The 24,516-nt window shown below is 40.2% G+C and overlaps 1 protein-coding gene across 1 annotated transcript in view; it reads left to right on the top strand.

Annotated features, from left to right (window-relative positions):
- MAN1A2 (mannosidase alpha class 1A member 2) overlaps positions 1–24,516 on the top strand; it is a 139,461-nt gene that overhangs the window by 26,257 nt on the left and 88,688 nt on the right. Inside the window, exons 2-5 of the mRNA XM_084757200.1 lie at positions 4,361–4,616; positions 8,093–8,189; positions 13,725–13,843; positions 16,198–16,278. Coding sequence (XP_084613326.1) covers positions 4,361–4,616; positions 8,093–8,189; positions 13,725–13,843; positions 16,198–16,278 — 553 coding nt within the window. The remainder of the gene's footprint in view (positions 1–4,360; positions 4,617–8,092; positions 8,190–13,724; positions 13,844–16,197; positions 16,279–24,516) is intronic.

The following is a 24,516-nucleotide window of genomic DNA, read 5'->3' as shown; positions in this document are numbered from 1 at the left end:
ACAAGAGAAGTTTCTGTTTACGAGGATGAAGACTGACAAAATGAGTCTTAGGCTACCCCGAAAACTATTCTAGTTTGGATGGTTCAGTGACAGCTTCAGGAAAACAGGTACAAACACTGTTTTGGGACTTGGTTAGAAATAAGAATTTTCCTTTTGCTAAATGAATAACACTAATTTTATTTTTGCATACTATCTTTGAGTTCATATCACATGTATTTTTTTTTATAAAAGTTAATCACGTTTTCTGAAAGATGTTTTAATTTTTGTAGCTCCTCTAAGGCTGTTGCTATGAAAGGAGATTGACTGATTCAAGAACCTTATTCTTTCCTTGTGCCCTTGGCTCAGGCCTGGAGGCCTGCTCCGCTGCTGCTCTGTGGGAGGCCCTGTGCTTGGAGAAGAAGCTAATGAGAATGTAGGAAAGAAGTTGAGCTGGAGTAGGCTCTAGGTGTGGGGTATCCTGGGAGTTTGAAGTTGGTCGTATGTTTCTGGAGGGTTCTGTGTTGAGCAGTTTTCAAGTGGTCTAGAAACAAACACAGGTCCTCTGCACATAATGTCTCCTCATGTCCTCTGGTTCAGGGACCTACTTGTACCAAGAATTGCTGTGCCCAAGGCTGTCTGGGCACCATAGGGAGAATTGAAGCATTATAATCTTTAATGGGGGCCTTAGGAATGAAGGTTGGTGCAAATCTGAGTGCTGTTGCAGACACATGGACAAAGGAACTGTTGGCACTGGGCTAGAGAGGAGAGGCAAGGCACAGTGTTCTCCTGCTTTTGCCTTTAAAGATGTAGGCCTTGTCTTAGAATGATTTGGTGCCATCTACGTTTTTGCAGGCGTTCATAGAATTTGCTCCTTTCTCCTGTTTGGCGAAGCTGAAAAGGTGTAAGAGTGCAGCTCCCAAAGGACATTGATAAAAAGAAAGTGATACATAGCTCAAGTCAGTAGTTGGCTGTGTATGTGACTGTGGAGAGTGGGTAGGCATGAGAAAAGCAGAGCAGGAAGGCGAGGATGGAGGAACCCAAGTCAGGACTTTGCTGGACTCTAAGCCGAGGGCCCTCGCCTCTATTCTTGGCAGTTATGTGCTTGTCAGAGGCTTTGTCATAGGAGAAAAGGAGGCGCAGAGAGGTGATAATGTTTAATGTCACCCTGCTAATGAAGATGCCACAGGCCTCACTGATGGCAGAGTCAGAGAGATGGCCTAGGTTAGTGTGTTCTGATACGGAGAGTAAGGAGACTAAGTAATTTTCGGAAGTGTGTTAGACATTTCTTTCACAGAGCTCAGGCCCTATAAAATGGTCATGTTTCGTTGAGGAGCTTTTATAGGTGGGATATATCGTGGCCTGTCTCCCTTGCCGTCCACTTCAGGGCTGACTCTGCATAGTAGTGTATAATACCTGTTTGCAGAGGTTCAGGGGTGGGTGAAGATGCTTTACGGTTAGTCTGTGAGCCTTTGCAAACAGGGTGGGCTACGGAATGCTCTTCAGCAGTTAGTGAGGCAGTGCAGTGCTGGAAGCCGCTACGGGACTGTGCTCAACAAGCTTGGCCACCCATCCTTTACAAGCCAGGTAATTTATTAATGAAAAGAAGAAAAAGGAGGGTTTATTCAGTGTGGTCACATTACAAAGGATGGACTTGAGGGGGCTTGTCACTGGATCTCTATCCCTCTGTTAAGTTAGCTCTTTTAATTGCCATATTGAGGGCAGGTGGCTTATTGATACACAGGGTGTTAGCCCCCAGCTTCCTTCTGGGGATTCTACGACTTGTCATGAAGACAGAGACTTAGCTGGCACTGGTGGCGCACGCCTTTTATCTCAGCCCTTGGGAGGCAGAAGCAGGTGGATCTCTGTGAATTCACGGCCAGTTTAGTCTCCAAAGCAAGTTCCAGGACAGGCAGGGCTGTTACACAGAAACTTCCTTTGAGAGAACAATTTTTCTGAACCTCTGTGTTTGCTCATGCTTTCATAGAGTAAGTTGGGGAGACTCTTAGCTGAAAGTGACAGAACACCCGACTCCCAGAAACTCCATAGAATCTGAAATCTGGGGCAGGCAGTTGAGGGCTCCAGCAGAGTCTCCTTTATCTTCTGTCTTGATCCACGCGGCGATTTGGTCTCATGCTATTACGGCTGCATCACAGCCTCAGTGGAAGAGAACAACAAATAGTTAGGTCAGTTTGGACTTAGCAGCCCAAAGGCTGTTTTCTCACCTGGTTTTGTTCATTTCTTAATCCATAGAGAAGAATATTTCCTGGCAAACCCCCTTTTTCTTGTTTATTAAATTAGGGTTCCGTACCTATGGACAGGTGAGAAAGAGTAGCTCGCCTAAGTGAATTATGATGTGTTACATTGGGCAGGCACAATATTCTCTTTATTTTTGGTAAGGCAGCTTTGTATTTTTCAAATGTGTTGCGCACATGTGTGCATATCTGAAGAACGTCTGGCCTTTTCTAGTTTGTGCCTATTATGAATAAAGCTGGTATAATATTTGTATAGGCTTTTCTTCTAGTTTAAAGCTTATGGTAAAGGATATGTAACAGTTTATTTCGTTAGCCGTCTTGAAGTACGTTCATATGGTTGTACAGCCATCAGCCTCCTTCATCTCTAGGCCTCTTTTTATCTTGGAAACAGAAATCCTGCACCCATAAAACAATGACTTTATCACCCCTACTCTGCCCTTGGATACCAATATTTTACTTTGCAGCTCCCTAACTTTGCCGTCTCTACTACGTACATCACATGAGTGGGACAGCACTTGTCTTGTTATGACAGGTGTTTGGAGTAAGAATTTTTAGATTAGGGAAACACAACCAGAATTTTTAAAACCCCATGAACTGAAATCTGAAACACTTGTGGTCTCCATTATTTAGGATAAGAAGCACTGTATTCACCACTAGCTAAATTGGAACTTTTATTTTTAAAAAAGGCTGAAGAGAGTTTTAATTAGTCTTCATCAGTTGGGAATCATTGCACTATTAAGTCTTGGCCATTTGCAAAGTAGCTTCAGCAGCTTATGCTGTCCTAAGGAAAGGAAAGCTTCCTGCCTCTAATTTTCTGCCTCTTCCCTTGGTCCTGGCTCATGTTTCTGTCAACCCCACTGATGCCATTTCTCCCTTCTCCATTGGTCCCTTCTGTTGTCCCTGCCCTCATGCCTGCCCTCATCCCTGCCCTCATCTTTGCCCTCATCCCTGCCCTCATCCCTGCCCTCATCCTTGCTCTCATCCCTGCCCTTATCCTTGCTTTCATCCCTGCCCTCATCCCTGCCTTCATCCTTGCCCTCATCCCTGCCTTCATCCTTGCCCTCATCCCTGCCCTCATCCTTGCCCTCATCCCTGCCCTCATCCTTTCCCTCATCTCTGCCCTTATCCCTGCCTTTATCCCTGCCCTCATCCCTGCCCTCATCCTTGCTCTCATCCCTGCCCTTATCCCTGCCCTCATCCCTGCTCTCATCCCTGCCCTCTTCCTTGCCCTCATCCCTGCCCTCATCCCTCCCTCATCCCTGCCCTCATCCTTGCTCTCATCCTTGCCCTCATCCCTGCCCTCATCCCTGCCCTCATCCCTGCCTTCATCCTTGCCCTCATCCCTGCCCTCATCCCTGCTCTCATCCCTGCCCTCATCCCTGCTCTCATCCTTGCTCTCATCCCTTCCTTCATCCCTGCCCTCATCCTTTCCCTCATCCCTGCCCTTATCCTTGTCCTCATCCTTGCTCTCATCCCTGCCCTCATCCCTGCCCTCATCCCTTCCCTCATCCCTGCCCTCATTCCTGCCCTCATCCCTGCCCTTATCCCTGCCCTCATCCTTGCCCTCATCCCTGCCCTCATCCCTGCCCTCATCCTTGCCCTCATCCCTGCCCTCATCCCTGCCCTCATCCTTGCCCTCATCCCTGCCCTCATCCCTGCCCTTATCCCTGCCCTCATCCTTGCCCTCATCCCTGCTCTCATCCCTGCCCTCATCCCTGCCCTTATCCCTGCCCTCATCCTTGCCCTCATCCCTGCCCTTATCCCTGCCCTCATCCCTGCCCTCATCCCTGCCCTCATCCCTGCCCTCATCCTTGCCCTCATCCCTGCCCTCTTTCCATGGATCCTCTTCAAGTTACTGGTTGTAGTTTCTCTTGTTCTCTGTCGTAGAATTAGAATTTTTTCTAGGCTTTCTCTTTCCATGTAAAATATTTATTCAGGATCTAGAGTACAGTCTCCTTTTCATACCACCATACATTTATCCTATTTTTTGTGCAGATCGGAGTTTCTGTCACTGATAATTCTTACCTTTTAATGTGGGGGAAACTAGAAAAAAAATAGAGTTTAGTGGAAGAACTTGAAGAACTCTTAACAGGTTTAAAACAAAATTTAAATTTATTTTTATTTCACAGGGAAGAAGAAGAGCGCCTGAGAAATAAGATTCGAGCTGATCATGAGAAGGCCCTGGAAGAAGCAAAAGAAAAATTGAGAAAGTCAAGAGAGGAAATACGTGCAGAAATTCAGACAGAGAAAAATAAAGTAGCCCAAGCAATGAAGACAAAAGAGACCAGAGTTCTGCCACCTGTCCCTGTCCCACAGCGTGTAGGGGTCAGTGGTGGAGACCCAGAAGACACAGAGATCAGGAAGAAAAGAGAAAAAATTAAAGAGGTAATACGCTGGGTTGGTGATAGGGTGTGGTGGCAGGTGCAGTCTGACTGGATATTACGTGGTGGTGCATGTTCACTGTGTTCTTTAGTGTACTTGTAATTCATTTCCAGGTTGACAGGAAGGGCTGGAGCTCTATGTCTTTTTCTTTATTAATTACAATGTAAGTTTTTGAAATTAAAATTTGTTGAGGTGGTAATTCTACCTTCACTATGTTTTGAAGCACAGGGCTTTATAAATAGAGTAGAATCCAGGTATCAATTTATTGAATGAATAAAACCATTCAGCTTGAAGAGATTGTACCAGATGCTGTGCAGGGGTTGTCACAGCCTAGATTCTGAGCTGTCTGTGCTGTGTGAGCCATGTTTTAAGCAGCTATGCCGCCGTTAGGACCATGCTCCTTCTGAAGAGTCTTCATGGCTGAACAGTAGAATAAGGTTCATCTCAAAAGTCTTTAAGCCTCAGAAATCTTTCGAGTTGTAACCTAGGAATTACAGATTAAAAGAATACCACCTTTAGTGGATCTGAGTTGCACTGTGTTAAGTGGGGCAATTTGAGTAGAATGTGCAGTTACACTGCTTGTGAAGAAGCAGCTTCACGAGGTTTAACGACATCAGCAGGAACACACTTAACTTACACACTCAGATACCTCTCTGTATTCTGGTAACGGATATATGTATTTTAAGCTTTGTCAGTTTTCCTCACCGCTACGACACAATTGTTATTTGATAGGAGCTACAAAAGGAAGAGAGGGGCAGGGAGGGCAGGGGCATGGGCTTATTTTGGCTTACAGTTCGAGACACTGTTGTGTGGGGGAAGATGAGATGGCTAGTCAAGTTGCATCTGCAGTCAGGAAGTGAGAGAGAGAGAGCGTGAGTCCTGTGCTCAGCTGGCTTCCCTTTCCTGCGTTTCTCCCCCGGCTTGAACCAAGTGGAAGGGATGGTGTCACCCACTTTCAGTGTGGCTCTAACTCCTTCAGTGAAGCCTCCCTGGAAACCTCCTCGCAGACGTGGCCAGAGTTGTTTCTTTATTTACATGGTTCCTTATCCTGTTAAATTGATGTTCTGTCTTGATGGCCATCACACTTGGCCTTAGCATTGTAAACCTTGACCTTGATGAGTCAAATGGAGCGACATTTTAATTTTTGCCTGCCATCTACAGCCTATGTTTTATACTTGGGTTGCTTAGCACACTTTTTGGGGGAGTTTGGAGGAGATACTGACAGCTTTCTGTTTGAATACCTTCCTTATCCATTTTCAGATGCTGTTATAGTGTTTTGAAATACTTTTTTACTCATGTAATAATTGAGATTGATAGTCAGGTGCATTTGAGGGAGTTCAGGACAAGGCTCAGGCTCAGTGCTTTGCTAGTGTCCATGGAGGTTAGTATTAGCAATGCTTTTGGGGTTAGTTTATCATTCCTTTATCATGCCTGCTCTGACTTACTATTTCTAGTGACCTTTTTGTAGATAACTTCTGGTTTTCCTTCTACATAGTCATCCCCTTATTGAATATTGGTACTTTTCCTTTTTCTTTATTTTTGTTTCTTAGCTTACTATACTGGCTAGACCTTCTATTAACTATTTTTTGAAAGAAATGGTGAGAACTGACAGACTCGGTTAGGCACTTACTTTAGAGCATAAGTGTTTAATACTGTTAGGCATGTTGGTTGAGGATAGTTCTTTGTAATTACAGTTTAAGAGTTTGCATCAAGAATTGTGTGTTGGGCTGGAGAGATGGCTCAGCATTTAAGAGCACTGCCTGCTCTTCCAGAGGTCTTGAGTTCAATTCCCAGCAACCACACGATGGCTCAAACCATGTGTAATGTTGTCTGATGCCCTCTTCTGGTATACAGGGGTACATACAAATGGAGCACTCATATGCAATAAATAAAACAAAATCTTTTAAAAAAAGAAAAAGAATTATGTGAAATGCTGTCTATATTTGTCTAGATAATTGTCTAATTTTTTTCATTTTAATATGGTAAATGATACTTATTTTTTAAATGTTAACATTTATATGTCTGGGTGAAACTGCATGTTGTCATGCTGTCATATTTTCTTTATCTAGTGCTAATTTGTTTTTTTCTACTGTTTCTGCCTAATTTTGGTGTCTGATTGATACTGGTTGTATAAAACAAGTTTTGAAGTGCTTTGATGAATGAGTTGATGTTAAATGGCACACTGCAGTTTACTGTTACTTTAAATGCTGTAGCCCAGAGCTACATATGTTGTTAAAACAAACAAATTCAAGTCATACCAGCTGACACAGAATATTTATTAGCTTAATGGCTTCAAATAAGGGCAATAGACATGGTTGATTCTAAGTCTGTAATGTGCATTTCTCTCTGTCTCTGTCTCTCTGTCTCTCTGTGTCTCTGTCTCTCTGTCTCTGTCTCTCTCTGTCTCTCTCTCTTTCAACTTTTTTGTTGTTATTGTTGGGAGAAAATTAGCCATTATCAGTTTTAGGATTAAATTATACTACATAAACCCTTGAGATCATAAAATGAGATTTCTCTTTCCTCCTAATGTCTGTGTTAATATGAATAAAAAAGACTTGCTTGTCCTGCTTGATCCCTGTGCCTGTCTGGTCACTGACTAGAGCAAGGATTGGACACTTAAAACCTGTGGGCTAGATTGCTCATTTACCTGTTTTTGAAAACAATTTTAGTTGGAATACAGACATGCCATTTGGTTACATAATGCCTAGGACTGTTAGGCTTTGCAACAGTTTATTAAACCTTCTGGTCCCTCGTCTAAAGATAAGAGATGGTGTAGTTAGGCTGAATTAGTTGGTGGTAGAAGCAAGGCCCCTGATTGACAACCCAGTCATTATCACAGTGAAGAGAGTGGAGCTGTTCCCCAAAGCTTTATAGTTTATAAACGGAAAAAATGTCAAATAGCTACGCTTTCCCCCATTAACTTTTTGATTACATCTAATTATTTTTGTTGTTGATGTGTAAATAGAAATTAAATGTAGTTAACTTTGTTAAGGTTTCTATTGCTGCGATGAAACACCATGATCAAAAAGCAAGTTGGAGAGTAAAGGGTTTATTTGGCTTATACTTCCATATTGCTCTTCAACATGGAAGGAAGTCAAGACAGGAACTCAAACAGGACAGGAACCTGGAGGCAGGAACTGATGGAGAGGCCATGGAGGTTGCTGCTCAGTGGCTAGCTCCTCATGGCTCCCTCAGCCTGCTTTCTTATAGAGCCCAGGACCCACAATGGGCTGGGCCCTCCCCCATCAATCACTAATTAAGAAAATTGCTTACGGCTGGGAAGGCAGTTTCTTAAGTGAGGTTCCCTCTCTTCAGGTAACTCCAGCTTGTGTCAAGTTGACATGAGTAGCCTGCACAGTAGGCATGTGTTTTTATGCTGAAACGAGTGTGAATTGAGGGCAGAATGGGTAAGTTATATGCAAACTATAGGAAGTATAAAGTGGATCGCTAATGGCGTTTTGTAATTTCTCTCTTCTCAGATGATGAAGCATGCCTGGGATAATTACAGAACATACGGTTGGGGACACAACGAGCTCAGGCCTATTGCAAGGAAAGGGCACTCCACAAACATATTTGGTAAGGTAACTGTTTTGAATTTCTGGTGTTTTGGGTTTTATTTTGTTTTTCTTTCCGTATCTTTGAGGAAAAAATCTGGCTTTTTAAAGTACTCCCCAAGATCTCTATTTCTGTAAAGTTATAATTTGAACTTTTTGTTTTGGCATGTCAAGAATTAGTTATAGTTGCACCTAAATCCATAGCTTTGTGTTAGATGGTCTGTTTACGTAGGCACTGCCTACATTTATCTAAGTATTTTGAAGTTTTTTTTCTGTTTATTTAATGTCATGAAAGGTAAATATCTCTTTGCAGTTTCCCTCTTCAAGACAGTAAGTACCATTTGTGCTACTCATAAGGAAAAGGGAACAGTTTAGAGATTCCAGTGTGCTATTAGAAGTTTAATTTGTAGCGCACCAAAAATGATTTGATTGGTAATTAAGTGGGTAGTGCTATACATTGATGGTTCCTGTGTGTGTGTGTGTGCCTCTCTCTCTCTCTCTCTCTCTCTGTGTGTGTGTGTGTGTGTGCATGTGAGCATGTGCCCACACTTTGGTTAAAAAAAAAAGCTTTAAAAAATAAGTTAGGTTGGGAGAAGAAAAAGATTTCCTTTGGAGAGCTAATCAGTGGCCACCAGGTTTTTCATAATGTATTTCCTTTAGTTGGTATCATGTAATGACATGAGCATATTACAGATGAAAAGTTTCTGTGGCTTTTGTAGATGTTATAAATGATGATCCACTGAAAGACATATTTAATGTCCTTTATAGTTATTTATATTATATTATTATATTTTATTTATCTTCAGGGGACTGTCCTTATATGTTGAGCACGATGATAGACAATGAGCCTTAATTTTAAAGGATTTGAGAATAAACTGTATAGAAAATAAGATGTGAATATGAGTTCTCTTCATTAAATTAAAAATTGTGTGTGTACACGCGTGCTCACATGAGCATAGAAACACTCCTCTCACTACTCCCCAGGGTGGAGGTCAGTCCCCTTCTACCATGGAGTTCTAGGACTTAAACTTGGGTTGCCAGGCTTATTCAGCAAGTCCTTGTCCCCACCCCAACTTTTCACTTTTTGCCAGTTGTGTTTTGCAGTTCATCTCATATCTTATCATATACCAGATAGACACTGATCCTAGTCCTGCTTTTAAATAATTTAAAAATTTTAAAATTAAAATGTAATTACATTATTTTCCTTCTTTCCAACCAAATCCTTCTTTTAAAAATAGAAAAATATTTTAGCTCTTGGAGAACATAACTTATGAGAAGGAAAAGTGTATTTAAAATGGTAGATAAAGGTCACATGCAGTCTGGGATTTTCAGTCAAAATTATGTGTTGATAGGGTTTATTAATTAACTTCCAGACAAATAATTTGCTTAGGAAGAATAGATTGTTTATTACATGTTTTGTCTAATGTTCTTAGACAGAAAGTCTATGGAATGTTTTTGAAATTCAAAAATTATTTCCTGTTTCTTCCTTTAATCTTTTCGTGCATTTTGTTTTTGCTAGTGAATATGATTTGACAACTTTTTTTTTTTTACTTAAAAAAAAATAGAATACTCGAGAAGAGTGGTAGTTCTCAGTGTCTCATTTGTCACCCCGAATTTCATTATGACTTGTGGAATTAAAATTAGAGCAAACAAATAGACAAAATCCACCCTCTTCCTGTACATTGTGTGGAAGGTGCTGAACTTTTCCTCACAGTATTACAGACCACAGGAGTTAGCCTAAAGCATGTCTTTCCCGTTAGCTTTCATTGTAAAGGTTCTTTGATATGATAACTGTAATGGGGTCCCCCGCCTTCGCCCTGGGCATCCTCGCCACTGGAGCACTCCACCGATCAGAAAGCCCATTTCAAAATGACTTACACCACAACAGCCATTCAGTCATCTCAGTGGAGTTCTGCTGGGGGCCTGATTCAGCCCAGCGTTCCCCACCTTCCCTTGTGCGCTGGCTTCCTAGCAGGCCCGGCCTCAGCTCACGTCTGCCGCTACTCACTGCGTTTGTCGAATCTGGGAAGCGGTTCGGTTTCTTAGTAGTAAGATGGAAAGAATCCTTGGTTCTTGTTTCCTCTAGCTGATGGGCTGTAGTCACGTGTCTCACCCTCTTGGCCTGCTGCTGCTGGGGACAGGAGTAGAAGAGAGCGCCGCGGCACACAGCTTAGTGCTGGGCCTCCTTACCCAGCCGTGGGGAATCAGAAGTGATTTAGCTGGGGCTTTATTTGCTAATATTTAGTTATTTTTGTTTTCATATTCATGAGGTATAGTCTGTAGTTTTCCCCTTCCTTCCATTTTTGAGAAAAAGTCTTACTATACAGCTGGGCATTAGACCTCAGTCACTGAGTGCTGGGATTAAAAGGTGTGCACCCCCACACCCAGCTCTATATTTTTCTTATACTGTGTTTTTGCCTTGGTTTGATAGCAAGCTGTTGCTATTTTCAAAATTAGTTGTGAATCATTCTGTTTTTCTGGAAGATAGTGTTTAGGATTCATTTTATTTTCTTCTGAATGCTTCATATAATTTTCGAGTCAAACTGCAAAACCTGGAGGATTTTTTTTTTCTTAAAAGGTTTTAAAATGTCAGTTTTTTGAATTACAAGAACTGTCCTTTTAGCTGTTTCAACGTCTAGAAGTACACTCCCTCCACCCCCCACACGTGTGTGTGTGTGTGCGTGTGTGCGCGCGTGTGTGTAATGCAGGCGTGCTCACCCTGGGAATGGAGCTCAGGGTCTTGACTAAGTTGAAGTGTTCTTCTCACTGAACCCCATCCCCCAAGTCCAGCTGTAGTGACTGATTTGAGAGCTCTCTACTCTTAGAATTTAGTGGTATACATTTCCTGCTAACTGCTAAGTTTAACTTATCTTGAGATTTTTGTTTAGTTTCATTCAATTAAAAACATTCATACCTTAATCTAGAACCCATATATTGATTTAAGTGTCTAAAATCTGAACAGTACTAATGTTAATCTTCCCAGGTGGCCTAAGGTTTGACCCTGGTTATTTTCATGACACTAGTGAGGTCAGATGGTCATTTTGTTTGTGTTAGTGAATTCATTTTTCCATCAGTGGTATATAGTATTTATAAATTGAGTTTTGTTTGTTTTATTAACATTTGTACACAGTAGCCTTACCACTGAAGTAAAATGCATTTTATGAAACTTGTAGATTGTATGGTACTTTCATAGGGAGTGCTTGTTTGGATATTTGATCATACATGTTATCAGAAAGATCACCATCCTACTAATCTAAGATTTTGATAAATAAAGTAAGACTTTTAGAACATTCCTAATTTACTCTACTTGTTGCATTTTGATTTTCTATTTTGATTTTCTGTCTCTTTCCTTCTGAAAAACTAGGTTAGAAATAGATTTACTGTATGATTCTTTTCATAGATCATCTCCCAAATTAGTCATTTTGACACCTTTCTTCATTGCTAATTTATTTCTGCCTTTAGCCTGCCTAGTTCTTCTCTGTTGCTCCTATTTGTTGCTCCTCTTCTTTCTCAATACTGTTGTGTTCATTTATTTGCATTTGTTCTTATTAAATAGTACAAACATGTAAAGTTACTAGTTTTTTTCAATTTTGACATCCCCATAAATTAAAAAGCTGTTTATATACCTTCTCCCTTTTTTGAGACAGGATTTCCCTGTGTTGCCCTGGCTATCCTGCAACTCATTCTGTAGACCAGGTTGACCTCAAACTCAGAAATCCCTTTGCACATGCCTCCTGAGTGCTGGGATTAAAGTCATGTGCCCCCATGCCAGGCTGGTTTTGTTTGTCTTTTTTGTTTTTTTTTTAATGTAGTATTTTTTTAAAGATTTATTTATTTATTCTATGTAGATGAGTGTTCTATCTGCATGCCAGAAGAGGGCATCAGATCTCATGGTTGCTGGGAATTGAACTCAGGACCTCTGGAGGAGCAGACAGTGCTCTTAACCACTGGGCCATCTCTCCAGCCCTGCCAGACTGTTTGATACATTCTATACTGTCATTTTTCTGCTTCTTTGATCCATGGCAGTTTGATTTCCCCCGTTTTTCCCTGGATGAGATCTTGTGTTATCTAGCCAAACAGTGATAGCAGTGACTAATAATTTCATGCATCCCAATCCGTAGCTCTTGGTTCATGGTACAGACTTGTGTACTAACTAGGATGGTTAGAGCAGAGTATGTGTGCAGCGTGTAACTGGAGACAGTGAAGTGACCAGGGACCCGGGAGCATAGCTGCCTGCAACAACAGAGTAAGAGCAGAAGTACCACCAGGCTTTAAATGAATTTAATAAAAAATTGGAATGAAATACTAACATGTATCTCTTTAGAAGTATTTAAACAATTGTATTAGAGACAGGAATACATGAGTGATTGATTAAGTGGCCCAATAAGGCTTTTATCTTAGCAAAAAGCTGAGGATCAAGAAAAGCAAATGAAAATTTTGTGTGTAATAACAAAATGGACATTCTGGATGATACTGACATGAACTGAGTTGAGAGAAGAAGACCAATTGTTATCAGAGTTTGTGTACTTGCTTAATTAGTGGAAAGATGGGTTATTGATGAGGTGAAGGAATTATTAGCAACATATGAACAAAAATGGTATATAACTCAAGGACAAAGATCAAAAGATATTTGTGTATCTAGCTTTAATCCATTGAGGGGAAATTTTAGTTTTACCCCCACCCCCAAAAGAGAGAGAAAAAGGAAGAAAAGATAGACTAGTAAGTTGTCGTGTTTTCTTGTCTTGTGTGCAGTGTCTAGCTAAATGCCCGTTAGATCCTTTGTTCAGTTAATTCCTTTTCACCTGCTTTCTGAAACTTTTTTAACATGAGGATTATCTGTTAAACTTGTTGACATCTTTTATTTTCATTTTAGTTCATAACTTTTTTCTACCTGCTTTTTTAATTATTAAAAAATAATATAGTCGGGAGTGGTGGCACATTCCTTTAATCCCAGCACTTGGGAGGCAGAGGCAGAGGCAGAGGCAGAGGCAGAGGCAGAGGCAGAGACAGCTCTGTGAGTTCGAGGCCAGCCTGGTTTACAAAGTGAGTCCAGGACAGCCAAGGCTACATAGAGAAACCCTGTCTTAACAAACAAACAAACAAACAAACAAACGTATTAACATTTGTAATTTTACTGTAACTATTCAGTCTTATGAATTTACTACACACATGTATGCTATGAACTTGAACCAAAGGGCATGGCTTATGTTGTGACTTACCCTGTCATTGTGAATAGCTGTCCCCTTTTCTTTACCCTCCCTTTAAATTTTTCATGTGTTAATTAAGTATATACTTATCTTATATTCTGACCAAGGCAGAAAATCAAGAAGAAATGTACTGTTAGTTTTCATATATATTTGTATTAGCTCCCCAAATCTTAACTTTTGTAGATTCTATCAAATTCTTTTTAAAATTTGGTCTATTATAAAAGTGAGCAATGACATTCTTTTTTGATCTTTATACTCTTTGATTTACTCTCAGTATATACAAAAATAAACATAGACCTTATGTGAGGGGTGTTTTTAACAACAGCTGTTTTTTTTCCTTCTAAATACAGGCAGCTCGCAGATGGGTGCCACCATAGTGGATGCTTTGGATACCCTTTTTATCATGGGCCTTCATAATGAATTCATGGATGGGCAGAGGTGGATTGAAGACAACCTTGATTTCAGCGTGGTGTGTATACTTTGCCAGTTCCTCTAATCTCTTAAGTTAACTGTGAACGGACAGTTTTAATGCTCTGCTCTGAATATTTGTATCCTCCCAAATTCATGTAGAAACCTAATCACTCATGTGCTGAACCTAGGAAGGGTCTTTGGGGTGTGATCATTTTATCAGGACAGAGCTATAGTGGTTATAACCAGTTCCCTTAAAATGTAGTTCTCAGAGAACTACTTTGCCCTAATCACGAGAGGTGACATCATGACCCAGTTGAGTGGTACTCACCAGATACGGAATCTGCTGGTGGTGTTGATCCTGGACTTCCCAGATTTCAGGAAGGCGAGGAATACGTTTCCACTAGTGATCAGCTGCTATTTTGCCATAGCAGACCTATGGGTGAAGTAACAGTTGTGGTGCTGTGAGCATGGTCTCAGCAGCTTGTGGAACCCATGCTGAGTTCTCAGTCTTCTTTTGGGATTATCGTTTGTTTTGTTATTTTTGTGTAAATACTCACTGTCTTTTCATATTTCCTGGAATTATCATTTAAGGTAGTGTCTTAGCCAGGTAAGGACATAATAGGAGGGGGAGAAGCAAGGAACTAAAGACTAACAAACTAATAAACTGATTTTCTAATACTTTATAGCACAATAATGGTGATAGAATAACTGAGCGCATCTGACTAGAGTAAGTTGTGGTGGAGTATTGCTAACTATTGAAGAATTCCTTATTAATGTGACATTTTGAAAGGACAGCCTAGGGAAGCCATGTGCCTGTGGCTCTGAGGCAGGCAGCCTGACTTCTTATGTATAGGAGGAGATGCGCCTCAGCTCCACAAGTCTCCAGGGCCCTTTTTCCTCGTTCATGTATTGTAGCCGGTGTGACCACTGGATGGCTGTGTATTCACAGTAGTGCTGCATGTGGAGCTGTGGGAGCCAGGGCTTGACGTTAGGTACAGTCTTCCTGAGTGCTGATTGCGCTCCACTTGAACTCACACTTTCCCTCTTTAGCGTCTAGTAGCCAGCTTGCTCTGTAGCAGTCCAGACTGCTATATCCCATACTCCAGTCCACATGCTTTTATGGCAGTTACGTTACCTGCAGAGCCACCTCCCTGGCCCTAGAAGTGTCCTAATATGTAAGCTTAAATATAAGCATTTAAGCTCCTCTCTATGGAATGGGATCTATACTGGGTGTCATATCCTCTCTCATAGAGTTACAGACAGTTGTAAGCTGACATATGGGTGCTGGAAATTGAACCCCAGTTCTTTGGAAGAGCAGCCAGTGCTCTTAACCACTAGCTGTCTAGCCAATTTTTAGTTTTTTAAAAAAGAGTTTTACCTATTGCATTTATTATAAAAACTTACATATCTATATACACACACATACATATATGTATATTACATATGCATATACATATGTGTGTGTGTGAGCATACTGCAGTGTGCAAGTAGAGATTCTCAGATGGGTTCTGAGAGTTTGTTCTCTCATTCCATGTTGAAATTATACAAAATAATTTGTATATTGCATATGTAAGCATTTGTGATGAATTTGCTGCAGTTTGTTTGCCTTTTAGTTTTATTTATGATCTTTTCTTATAGATAGCTTACATATTAGGGAAATTTTAAGTTCAAGGTAGACTTAATTTAAAACTTTTGATTTTGTTCTTATACATTATCTTCTTTTTAAAAAATTTTTTATTTAGATAATCTATTTATATTACATCTCAATTGTTATCCCCTCATATATTATCTTCTTAAGTTTGCAAATTGTCACACTTTTTCCTACTTTTGTATTTTAATTTTTAAACATCCATTTTTAATTTCAGTGTATATATGCTGTGCACATCAACATCAGTTTCTGACATATGAGTTGGTTTTCAACAGTATTAGTTTATTAACCAAAATTCTACTGTTTTTTGGCATCTCCTTTAATAATTATTACCTAATTATTACCTAATAGCAAAATGTTTAAAATTCATGAAAAGAGATAGAAATTAAGTTTATGCAGTAATAATTAAATATTTTAATTTTAAATAATTAAAATAGAAATAATGGGATCATTAGAGATTTTTTTTTTTTGATTTGTGACTCATCACTCAGGAAGTAGAACAACAGTTAATGGTAGCAAATGCCACAGTACTTTAACAGGATTGTGTAGGGTACATTGAGTGGCAGGTATGAAGCTGCGGGGATATTAATAGAGGAAGTTCAGTGAAATAATAAATGGAAGATGAGGTTGTGTGGCATGAGAAATGAAAATGCAGATCATTAAAACACATTGTTTGTGAGAAACAAATGAAGTACGGAAACCACAAAACTTTGAACCCTGTAAAGTATTATATGTACATGAATATTTTCACTTTGTCTCCACAGAATTCTGAGGTGTCTGTGTTTGAAGTTAACATTCGGTTTATTGGAGGTCTCCTCGCAGCGTATTACCTGTCAGGAGAGGAGGTGAGTAGAGCCAAGACACACATTGTTTGATTACGAGAGTCACAGAAGAAACGCTTTTCCAGCAGCATATTCTTTTTCTCATTTGAATATTACCAAATTCATCTAAAGATTTTCTTCAGTATAAATTTTACAAAATTAAAGTTTTAGTTAGCTTTTACAAGCTTAGAGAGAGTTGAAAGGTTAATAGTTTGGCTTTTGATTTATCAACGTAAATACTTATTTTGTTTATAGGAGTGTTATGTCCATATATATTTCTGTGCACCATGTGTCTGGTGCCTGGTACCTGTGGAGACCATAAGAGGGCATCAGGTCTACTGAACCTGGGCAGACAGACAGACAGTTGTGTGGTGCCGTGTGGGCGCTGGGAATTGAACGTAGGTCCTCTGCATGAGGAGCCAGTGCTCTTAATCACAGAGCCATCTCTTCAGCCCCTATTTAATCTTTTTTTTAAAAACGGATATTAGTATTTCTTATGAAACATTTTTACTTTGTTTGTATGTGTGTGGAGGTCATAGGACAGCTTGCAGGAATGGTTCTCTCTTTCCGCCATGAACGTTTTCTAGCTTCATTAATTTTGGTAGCTCTAAGTAGACTAGATTCTTAGGAATGCTTTTTGTTCTTACAATATTATTAGTAAAAAGAGTTGCCTTAATTTTCTCTGTAGAGAAACATTTTATTTTTTTTGCCTTAATGTATTGTTAAGATGGCCTTTATAAGGTTTAATAAGAATTTTTGGAGTGTGCATCCTTGCCTGGCTCTTGATCTTAGGGGAAAAGCATTTAGTTTTATATTATTAATGCAATGCTAACTGTAATTATTATTATTATTATTGTTATTATTATTATTATATTTTATTTTTTTGGTAGATACCTTTTATCACATTGAAGATATATTCTCACACTCCTAGTTTGCTGGGTTTCCCTCCCATGAATGATATCAAATTATTTAGGCATGTCATAAGATGATTGTTTCTTTTAATTTTTAAATTATATCTTTTGTTTGTTTATCTATTAATTGAGTGTGTGTGCATGTATGCACATGTGTGGAAGCTAGGGGACAGCTTAAAGGAGGTCTGTTCTGTTCTTCTACCCTGTGGGTCCTGGAGATGGAAGTCAGGAAATCACCCTGGTGGCAAACAGTTTTATTCCCCATGTGCACATGTCGGGGCCTGAAGTTAGTGTTGAATGTTGTCTCACTTGCTTTCCACCTTAGGTGGGGTCTCTGAGCTCAAAATTTGTAGATTTGGCTAGTATAGTGAGCCAGCTTACCCCAGGGAATCCTGCACACACTGGTATTATAGGTGGGCATCACCTGGCTTTTTAAGTAGGTTCTGAGGATCCAGATACTAGCCATCATATTTGCACAGCGAGTGTTTTACCCCCAAGCCATCTCTCCAGCTCTCATCTTTTCATACTGTGCGTATTTTGCATAAATAATGCTGCCTTCTTCAAATGAATTGGCCTTCTTTTTCTGGTTAAGTTTGTGTAAATTTGATTCTTTTCCTTAAAAGGTAGAATTCCTAACAAGGCAACATAAGCTTTGATTTTCCCCACCTCATGTTTTACAGCAATATATTCAAATTATTTGGTAGATAGAACATGGTTGAAAAATGAGATGTGTTTTGTCTTTGCACAGAGCAGTGTTTGACTCTATGTGTACACAGTGATGCCCCATCAGACATGCCCAGGTATTGGTCTCATTTCATCACTGGAAATTTGGAAGTTAGCGAGTAGAATAGCTTAAGGATGTTATTTTAAAAATTGTTTTGAGGAGGAAGTTTTTGATCAAGTAGGAAGGTAAGGCCCAAGACTGGGCATCTTGTCCATCATCCTGGGGCTAAATCTAGTTCCCAAAGGCCACCTCTCTTGACCCGGGAAGGAGAAAAGCCTAGACTTCCTAGTTGGATGTAGCTGTATCACAGGATAGGGTTGAGTAGCAAAAATTGCTGATTCAATCCGGAAGACTGAAAAGTTTGGGGGATCTTAGGGGGACTAAGAGAGCAAGCTATAAATTCTAACCTTTTCTAGTTCTAAGTAAAAACCTCTTTGCAAGATTAGTATGGAGGTCTAGAGCCAGAGCCAGTTTTGCTCCAAGGCTGAGAGAGAAAACACCAACTGATGGTCCTTCTAGTAGTCAAAGGGGAAAGCTAGCATAGCAGGCCGAGAGATTCATGTGCTCATGGTGATGGTGTTCAGACCATTTTTGAAGCTCTGTGTCAAGGTCATAGTATAAAATGAAGCTGTGACTAAAATAGAGTTTTGTAAGCTCTACTTGATAAAATTTAAATCATTGTACCTTCTATCCTTGTTTTCCTATGGAACTGTTCCAGTCTCTTTCAGAGGGAAGAACAGGGCAGGAAGAAAGAAGAGAAAATGCTGAGGGCAATAAGTGGGGGTACGCTTGAGACTGACTCTCGCTACCCAGCCTTGCTTATTCTATAGACAGTTCTCTTCCTGTCTCTACTGGACACACAGGCCTTGGGGTGAAGGCCAGACAGAGGCAACAGGACGAAAAAGCACAGCATGTTCTGTCCTGCTTGAACCTTTTTCAGCAGAGTGAGGAAGCTCAGGAGGCTGTAGGAAGAGAACAGCGTGGGCATGTAAGGTGGTTCAAGAGAGAGAGAGACGGTCTCTTGCCCTACATGCAAATCTTTCTCTGAAGGCATGAGGGGGAAAAAAAGGATAAACATGTAGTAGGGTATCAGGAGGGCACCATCGGCTGTGGTGGAGCTTTAAGGATCCTTTGTGAATGTCAGTGAGAACTGGAGGAGAAATCAGGGCTTATGTGTGGCTTTTTTGAGAGGGATAATAGCTAGGAAAAGGAGGTCTTCACCAGAGAAGTGACTGCTTCTGTTACGTGTGGCTGATGCTCACAGTTGCTAAGATTCTATAGCATAGGGCCATTCCTCTAGTGCCATTTTGGTGGATTTTTTCCATGATCATCCTTTCATCTAGCCAAGAAGAGCCTCTGTGTGTTTGCAGCCGAGCTTGCTTAGCTACATTTTTCTTAGCAGTTGACCCAGTAAGATGAAGAGACAGTACAGAATTAGCCAGAAGCATCAGCTGTTTTCATGGGAGCTTCTAGACACAGGGAAATAAAGATTCATTGTGCCTTGTTTTTTAGACTTAAAAAACAATTGTGTGCGTGTGCACATGCATGCACATAGGCTGATACCCATGTGAGTTGAACTCCCTGGAGATGGAGCTACAGGCCAACATGAACTGCCCGCCGTGAGAACGGAACTGGCGTCTCTGGAAGAACAACATGCTCCGTCTCTGCAGCCCCTGACTGCCATTTTTCATTATTAAATATTTTATTTAATTTTAACTTACGTGCACTGTTGTGAGGGTGTCAGATCTTGGCATTACAGACAGTTGTGAGCTGCCATGTGGGTGCTGGGAATTGAACCCAGGTCCTTTGGAAGAGCAGGCAGTGCTCTTAACCACTGAGCCATTTCTCCAGCCCCCCTTACTGCCAGTTTTATACAACTGTTAGGATTTCCTATTTGTCTCATTTTTTTAATTTCATTTCAAAAATATATTTTAAAAATAATTAAAGCTATGCCTAATTTTTATATTTTAATTTTATTTCTCTCTACATCCTGATTGCAGCTCCTCCTCCTCTCATGTTTCCCTCTCCTTCTCAGAGGAGGAGGATGTCCCCAGTGGGTACTAACATGCTGCGGCACATGAAGTCCCTGCAGAGCTAGGGGCATCCTTTCCCACTAAGGCCTGACAGGGCAGCCCAGTTAGGGGAACAGGATCCAAAAGTGGGAAGCATCAGAGCCAGAGAGGGCCTAGTTCCAGTTGTTGGGGATCCACATGAAGACCAAGCTGCACATATGCTTTATCTGTGCAGGGGACCTAGGACCAACCCATGCATCCTCTTTGACTGGTGGTTCAGTCTCTGTGAGCCACCATGGGCCCAGGTTAGTTGTCTCTGTATGAAAGTCTTCTTGTGGAGTCTTTAGCCTCTCCGACTTCCTCAGTCGTTCCTGCAACTCTTCCATGTGACTTCCTAAGCTCTGTCTAATATTTGGCTCTGTATCTCTGCATCTGTTTCCATCAGCTGCTGTGTGAAGCTTCTCAGCGGGGTTATGCTAGGCTCCTGTCTAAGCATAGCAAAGTAACATTAACAGTGTCAGGGATTGGTTCTCTCCTATGGGATGGCTCTCAAGTAAGACCAGTCTTTGGTTGGCCATTCCTTTAGTCTTTGCTCTTTCTCTGCCCCTGCACATCTTGTAGGCAGGACAAATTTTGGGTCAAAGTTTTTTTGGGTGGGTTGGTGGTGTCTTTATCATCTCAACACTGGAAGTCCTGCATAACTACAGGTGGCCATTTCATTTACACAATGGAATAGGATTCAGCTTGTTGAGTGATTATTAATATTTAATATTAATTTATAATTTTAATATAATCAGTGGGTTAATCCTTAACCAGCTTTATATCCAAATAACCACACAGAGAGACCAGGATCCCTTTAATTAGCCTCGAGCACAATGCTGTGCAATAATTACTCCATCCTAAATCTCCAAACAGTATAGTTTCCTCCCATGCAAATTTCCTACATTATACTTGATTTTTACTCAAGGCCTGGCTCCTTCCTCCTGGTGCTTCCTGGTCCTCTCCAGTGCATCCCTCTTGTCCTTCCTGCATTTTCTTCTCCCATCCTGTACCAGGATGTCCTATCATTGGCTAGTTGGCTTTTATTGGCAATACAGAGAACAAATGGTGAAATGTATGTTCACACGTACTTGAGACAGAAGATACTTAGAATAAACATCATAATGCAGTGTCCAGATTGAAACCGGATAGTGGAGTAGAGAAATCAGCATTTGAATGAACAAGGGTAAACTGTACACAGTCCACAAGAGTATTATGCCAGCACAGCTATTAAAAACAAGGACATTTTGAATTTTGCAGGAAAGTGGATAGAACTAGAAAATATCATCCTGAGTGAAGTAACCAAAATCCCAAAAGGCATGCATGGTATGTACTCACTCACTAAGTGAATATTAGCCATAAAGTATAGGATAGCCATGCTGCATTTTCCCCATCCCCCCTTCTCTCACTACTCTTAATCCCCCCCACCCCCTCCTCATCCATCTCCTACCCAGTTCCCTCTCTTCATCCACCTCTAACTCCTGTTTCACTTCCCTTTCTGACTGAGAGTCAAGCATCCTCCCTTGGATCCTCCTTGTAACTTAGCTTCTTTGGGTCTGTGGCCTGTAGCCTGGCTATCCTGTACTTTATAGCTAATATCCACTTATAAATGAGTACTTACCATACATGTCTTTTTGAGCTTGGGTTACCTCACTCAGGATGATATTTTTTTTTCTAGTTACAACCATTTTCCTGCAAAATTGAAGGTGTCTTTGTTTTTAATTGCTGAGTAGTATTCCATTGTGTAAATGTACCATAGTTTCTTTAAGCATTCTTTGGTTGAGGGACATTTGGTTGTTTCCAGATTCTGGTTATTATGAATAAAGCTGCCATGAACATAGTTGAGCAAATGTCCTTGTATGGTGGAACATCTTTTGGGTTTATGTCTGCCCAGGAGTGGTATAAGCTAGGTCTTGAGGTAGAACTATTCCCAATTTTCTGAGAATGTACCAGATTGATTTGTACAGTGGTTGTACAAGTTTGCACACCTACCAGCAATGGAGGGAATATTTCCCTTTCTCCACAACCTCACGAGCATATTCTGTCCCATGAGTTTTTGATCATAGCCATCCTGATAGGTATGAGATGAAATCTCAGAGTCATTTTGATTTGCATTTCTCTGATGACTAGGATGTTGAAAATTCCTTAAGGGTTTCTCAGCCATTTGATATTCCCCTGTTGAGAATTCTCTGTTTTGCTCTGTACCCCATTTTTAAAATTGGGTTATTTGGTTTGTTGGTGTCTAATTTCTTGAGATCTTTATGTAGTTTGGATATTAGCCCTCTGCCGGATGTAGGGGTGGTGAAGATCTTTTCTCCTTCTGTTGGTTGCTGTTTTGTCCTATTGACAGTGTCCTTTGCCTTACAGAAGCTTTTCCGTTTTGTAAGGTCCCATTTATTGTTGATCTTTTGACTTGAGCTGTTAGTGTTCTGTTTAGGAAGTCGCCTCCTGTTCCAATGGGTTCAAGGCTTTCCCTACTTTCTCTTCTATTAGATTTAGTGTATCTGGTTTTATGTTGAGATCTTTGATCCACTTGGACTTGAATTTTTTTTGCATGGTGATAAATACAGATCTCTTTGTATTCTTCTACATGTAGACCCTCAGTTAAACCAACCATTTGTTGAAGATGCTTTCTTTTTTCCATTGTATGGGTTTTGCTTCTTTGTCTTTTTAGATATATCTTTGTGATAGTTTATCTCCATAATTGACTCACTAGTTGTACTATCTGTTTGTGTGTGTCTATGTGTCTGTGTGTGTCTATGTGTCTGTGTGTGTCTATGTGTCTGTGTGTTTAATGTTGTATTGGGTACTACATCTGTGGCATCTTGGGTGAAAAAAACTATTTAGGTATGTGCTATACACCAGCACTCTCACTCCCTATAGATGTATTTATTTTATGTTTTGCATGTATGTATGTATGTATGCATGTATGTGACCATGTATTACATGCGTGGTACCAAGGAGGTCAGAAGAAGATATTAGATCTCCTGGAACTGGAATTACCATGACTTTGAATCATCATGTAGGCGATGGGAGCCCGGGTTCCTCTGCTAGAGCAACAAGCACTTCTAACTGCTCGGCCATCTCTCCAGACTCATAGTCCAGCCCCTTTCAACGTTCTGAGACAGACCGCACAGTTGCTGAGGTGCTAGGCTTCCATCTTTTGCCTTAGCTCTTCATTAGTAGTACAGGTGTGTGCTGTTTATTTTATTCTGCTCTATTGTCAGTCACTAGACGTAACTTCACTTGTATGTGAGAACGTTGTAGTGCTACTCTCTCAATTCTTTTCTTTCTTTTTTTGTTATATCTTTCAGTTTTGTGCTAAAATCCATAATAGTTATAATTTTTACTTTTGATGTCAACTGCAGTGTAGAGCCTATTCAATGTAAACAGGAAGATGATTTTTGTTGATCTTAATTTTAGTAATTTCTATTAGTCTTTGTTTACAGGTTCTGTATTTTATCCCTTTGTGTAATGAGCTTCCTATAGCATTTTGAAAGTCGATTTGCTGCTAGTGAATTCCTTCTGTTTTTGTTAGTCTAAGACTTTATTTTTTCCTCATTTTTAAAAGATATTCTTTGGGCATAAAATTAAGGTGACAGAGTTCCCTTTAGGAGAGTGATTACCAACCTTTAGCTTGCAACCCCTTTGGGGGCTGAATGACATTCACAGGGGTCATATATCAGATATCTTGCATATCAGATATTTACATTACAGTTAATAACAGCAGCAAAATTACAGTTATGAAGTAGCAACAAAAAACTTTTATGGCTGGGGTCACCATAACATGAGGAACTGTAGTAAAGGGTGGCAGCATTAGGAAGGTTGAGAACGACACACTTAGCACTTTGAAGAGAGCACTGACTTATCTTATGAAGCATGGATTATGATAAGAAATCTACTTTAGTCTTTATCTTTCTCTCCGTAGTGTTTTCCCCCTTGGCTACCATTAGGATTTTCTGTTCATGTTTTGTTTTATATGAAGAATATAAGTGGTTTACTTTTCTCGTGGAGGAAGAGTAGGACTTGTTTATCTTACTTGATGCCCTATGAGTCTCAGATATATTTTTAACCACTTTGATAAACTTCTTAACTAGTATTTTAAAGTAGTTTTCCTCAGCCTTTGCTTCTTTCTCGCTGACATTTTATTGGTACTCTTGGGCTAATTGCTCTTAACCCACCCATTGTTTTTGTCTTTTTAAAATAAAGTTGTTTTGGTTTGGATTTTGTTTTATTATTAAAAAGTAGTTTAAGAGTACTTTAAAGCCAAGTTGAAAGGAAGGTACAAAGATGTCTCATATATCCTTTGTGTGTCTCTTGGCTCCAGCCTCCTCCCTTACCACGGTGATTTATTTGATACTACTGGTGAATTTACACTGTCCAATCTTTATTTTTTGACATAAAGTTTACAATATGGTTCAAAGTGTTACATTCTGTGGGTTTGGACAAATGCATAAAGACATTTATTCTCCATTACAATATTATATATAGTGGTGTTCCTGCTGTTCAAGTTAGTTTTCTGTTGCCGTGATAAACAACATGACTAAAAGCCACTTGCAGCAGAAAGGGCTATGTT

The sequence above is a fragment of the Acomys minous genome (genome assembly GCF_964271855.1).
Source record: "Acomys minous genome assembly, chromosome: 14".
In the NCBI taxonomy this organism is placed as follows: Eukaryota; Metazoa; Chordata; class Mammalia; order Rodentia; family Muridae; genus Acomys; species Acomys minous.
This window is presented reverse-complemented; position numbering and strand designations above follow the sequence as displayed.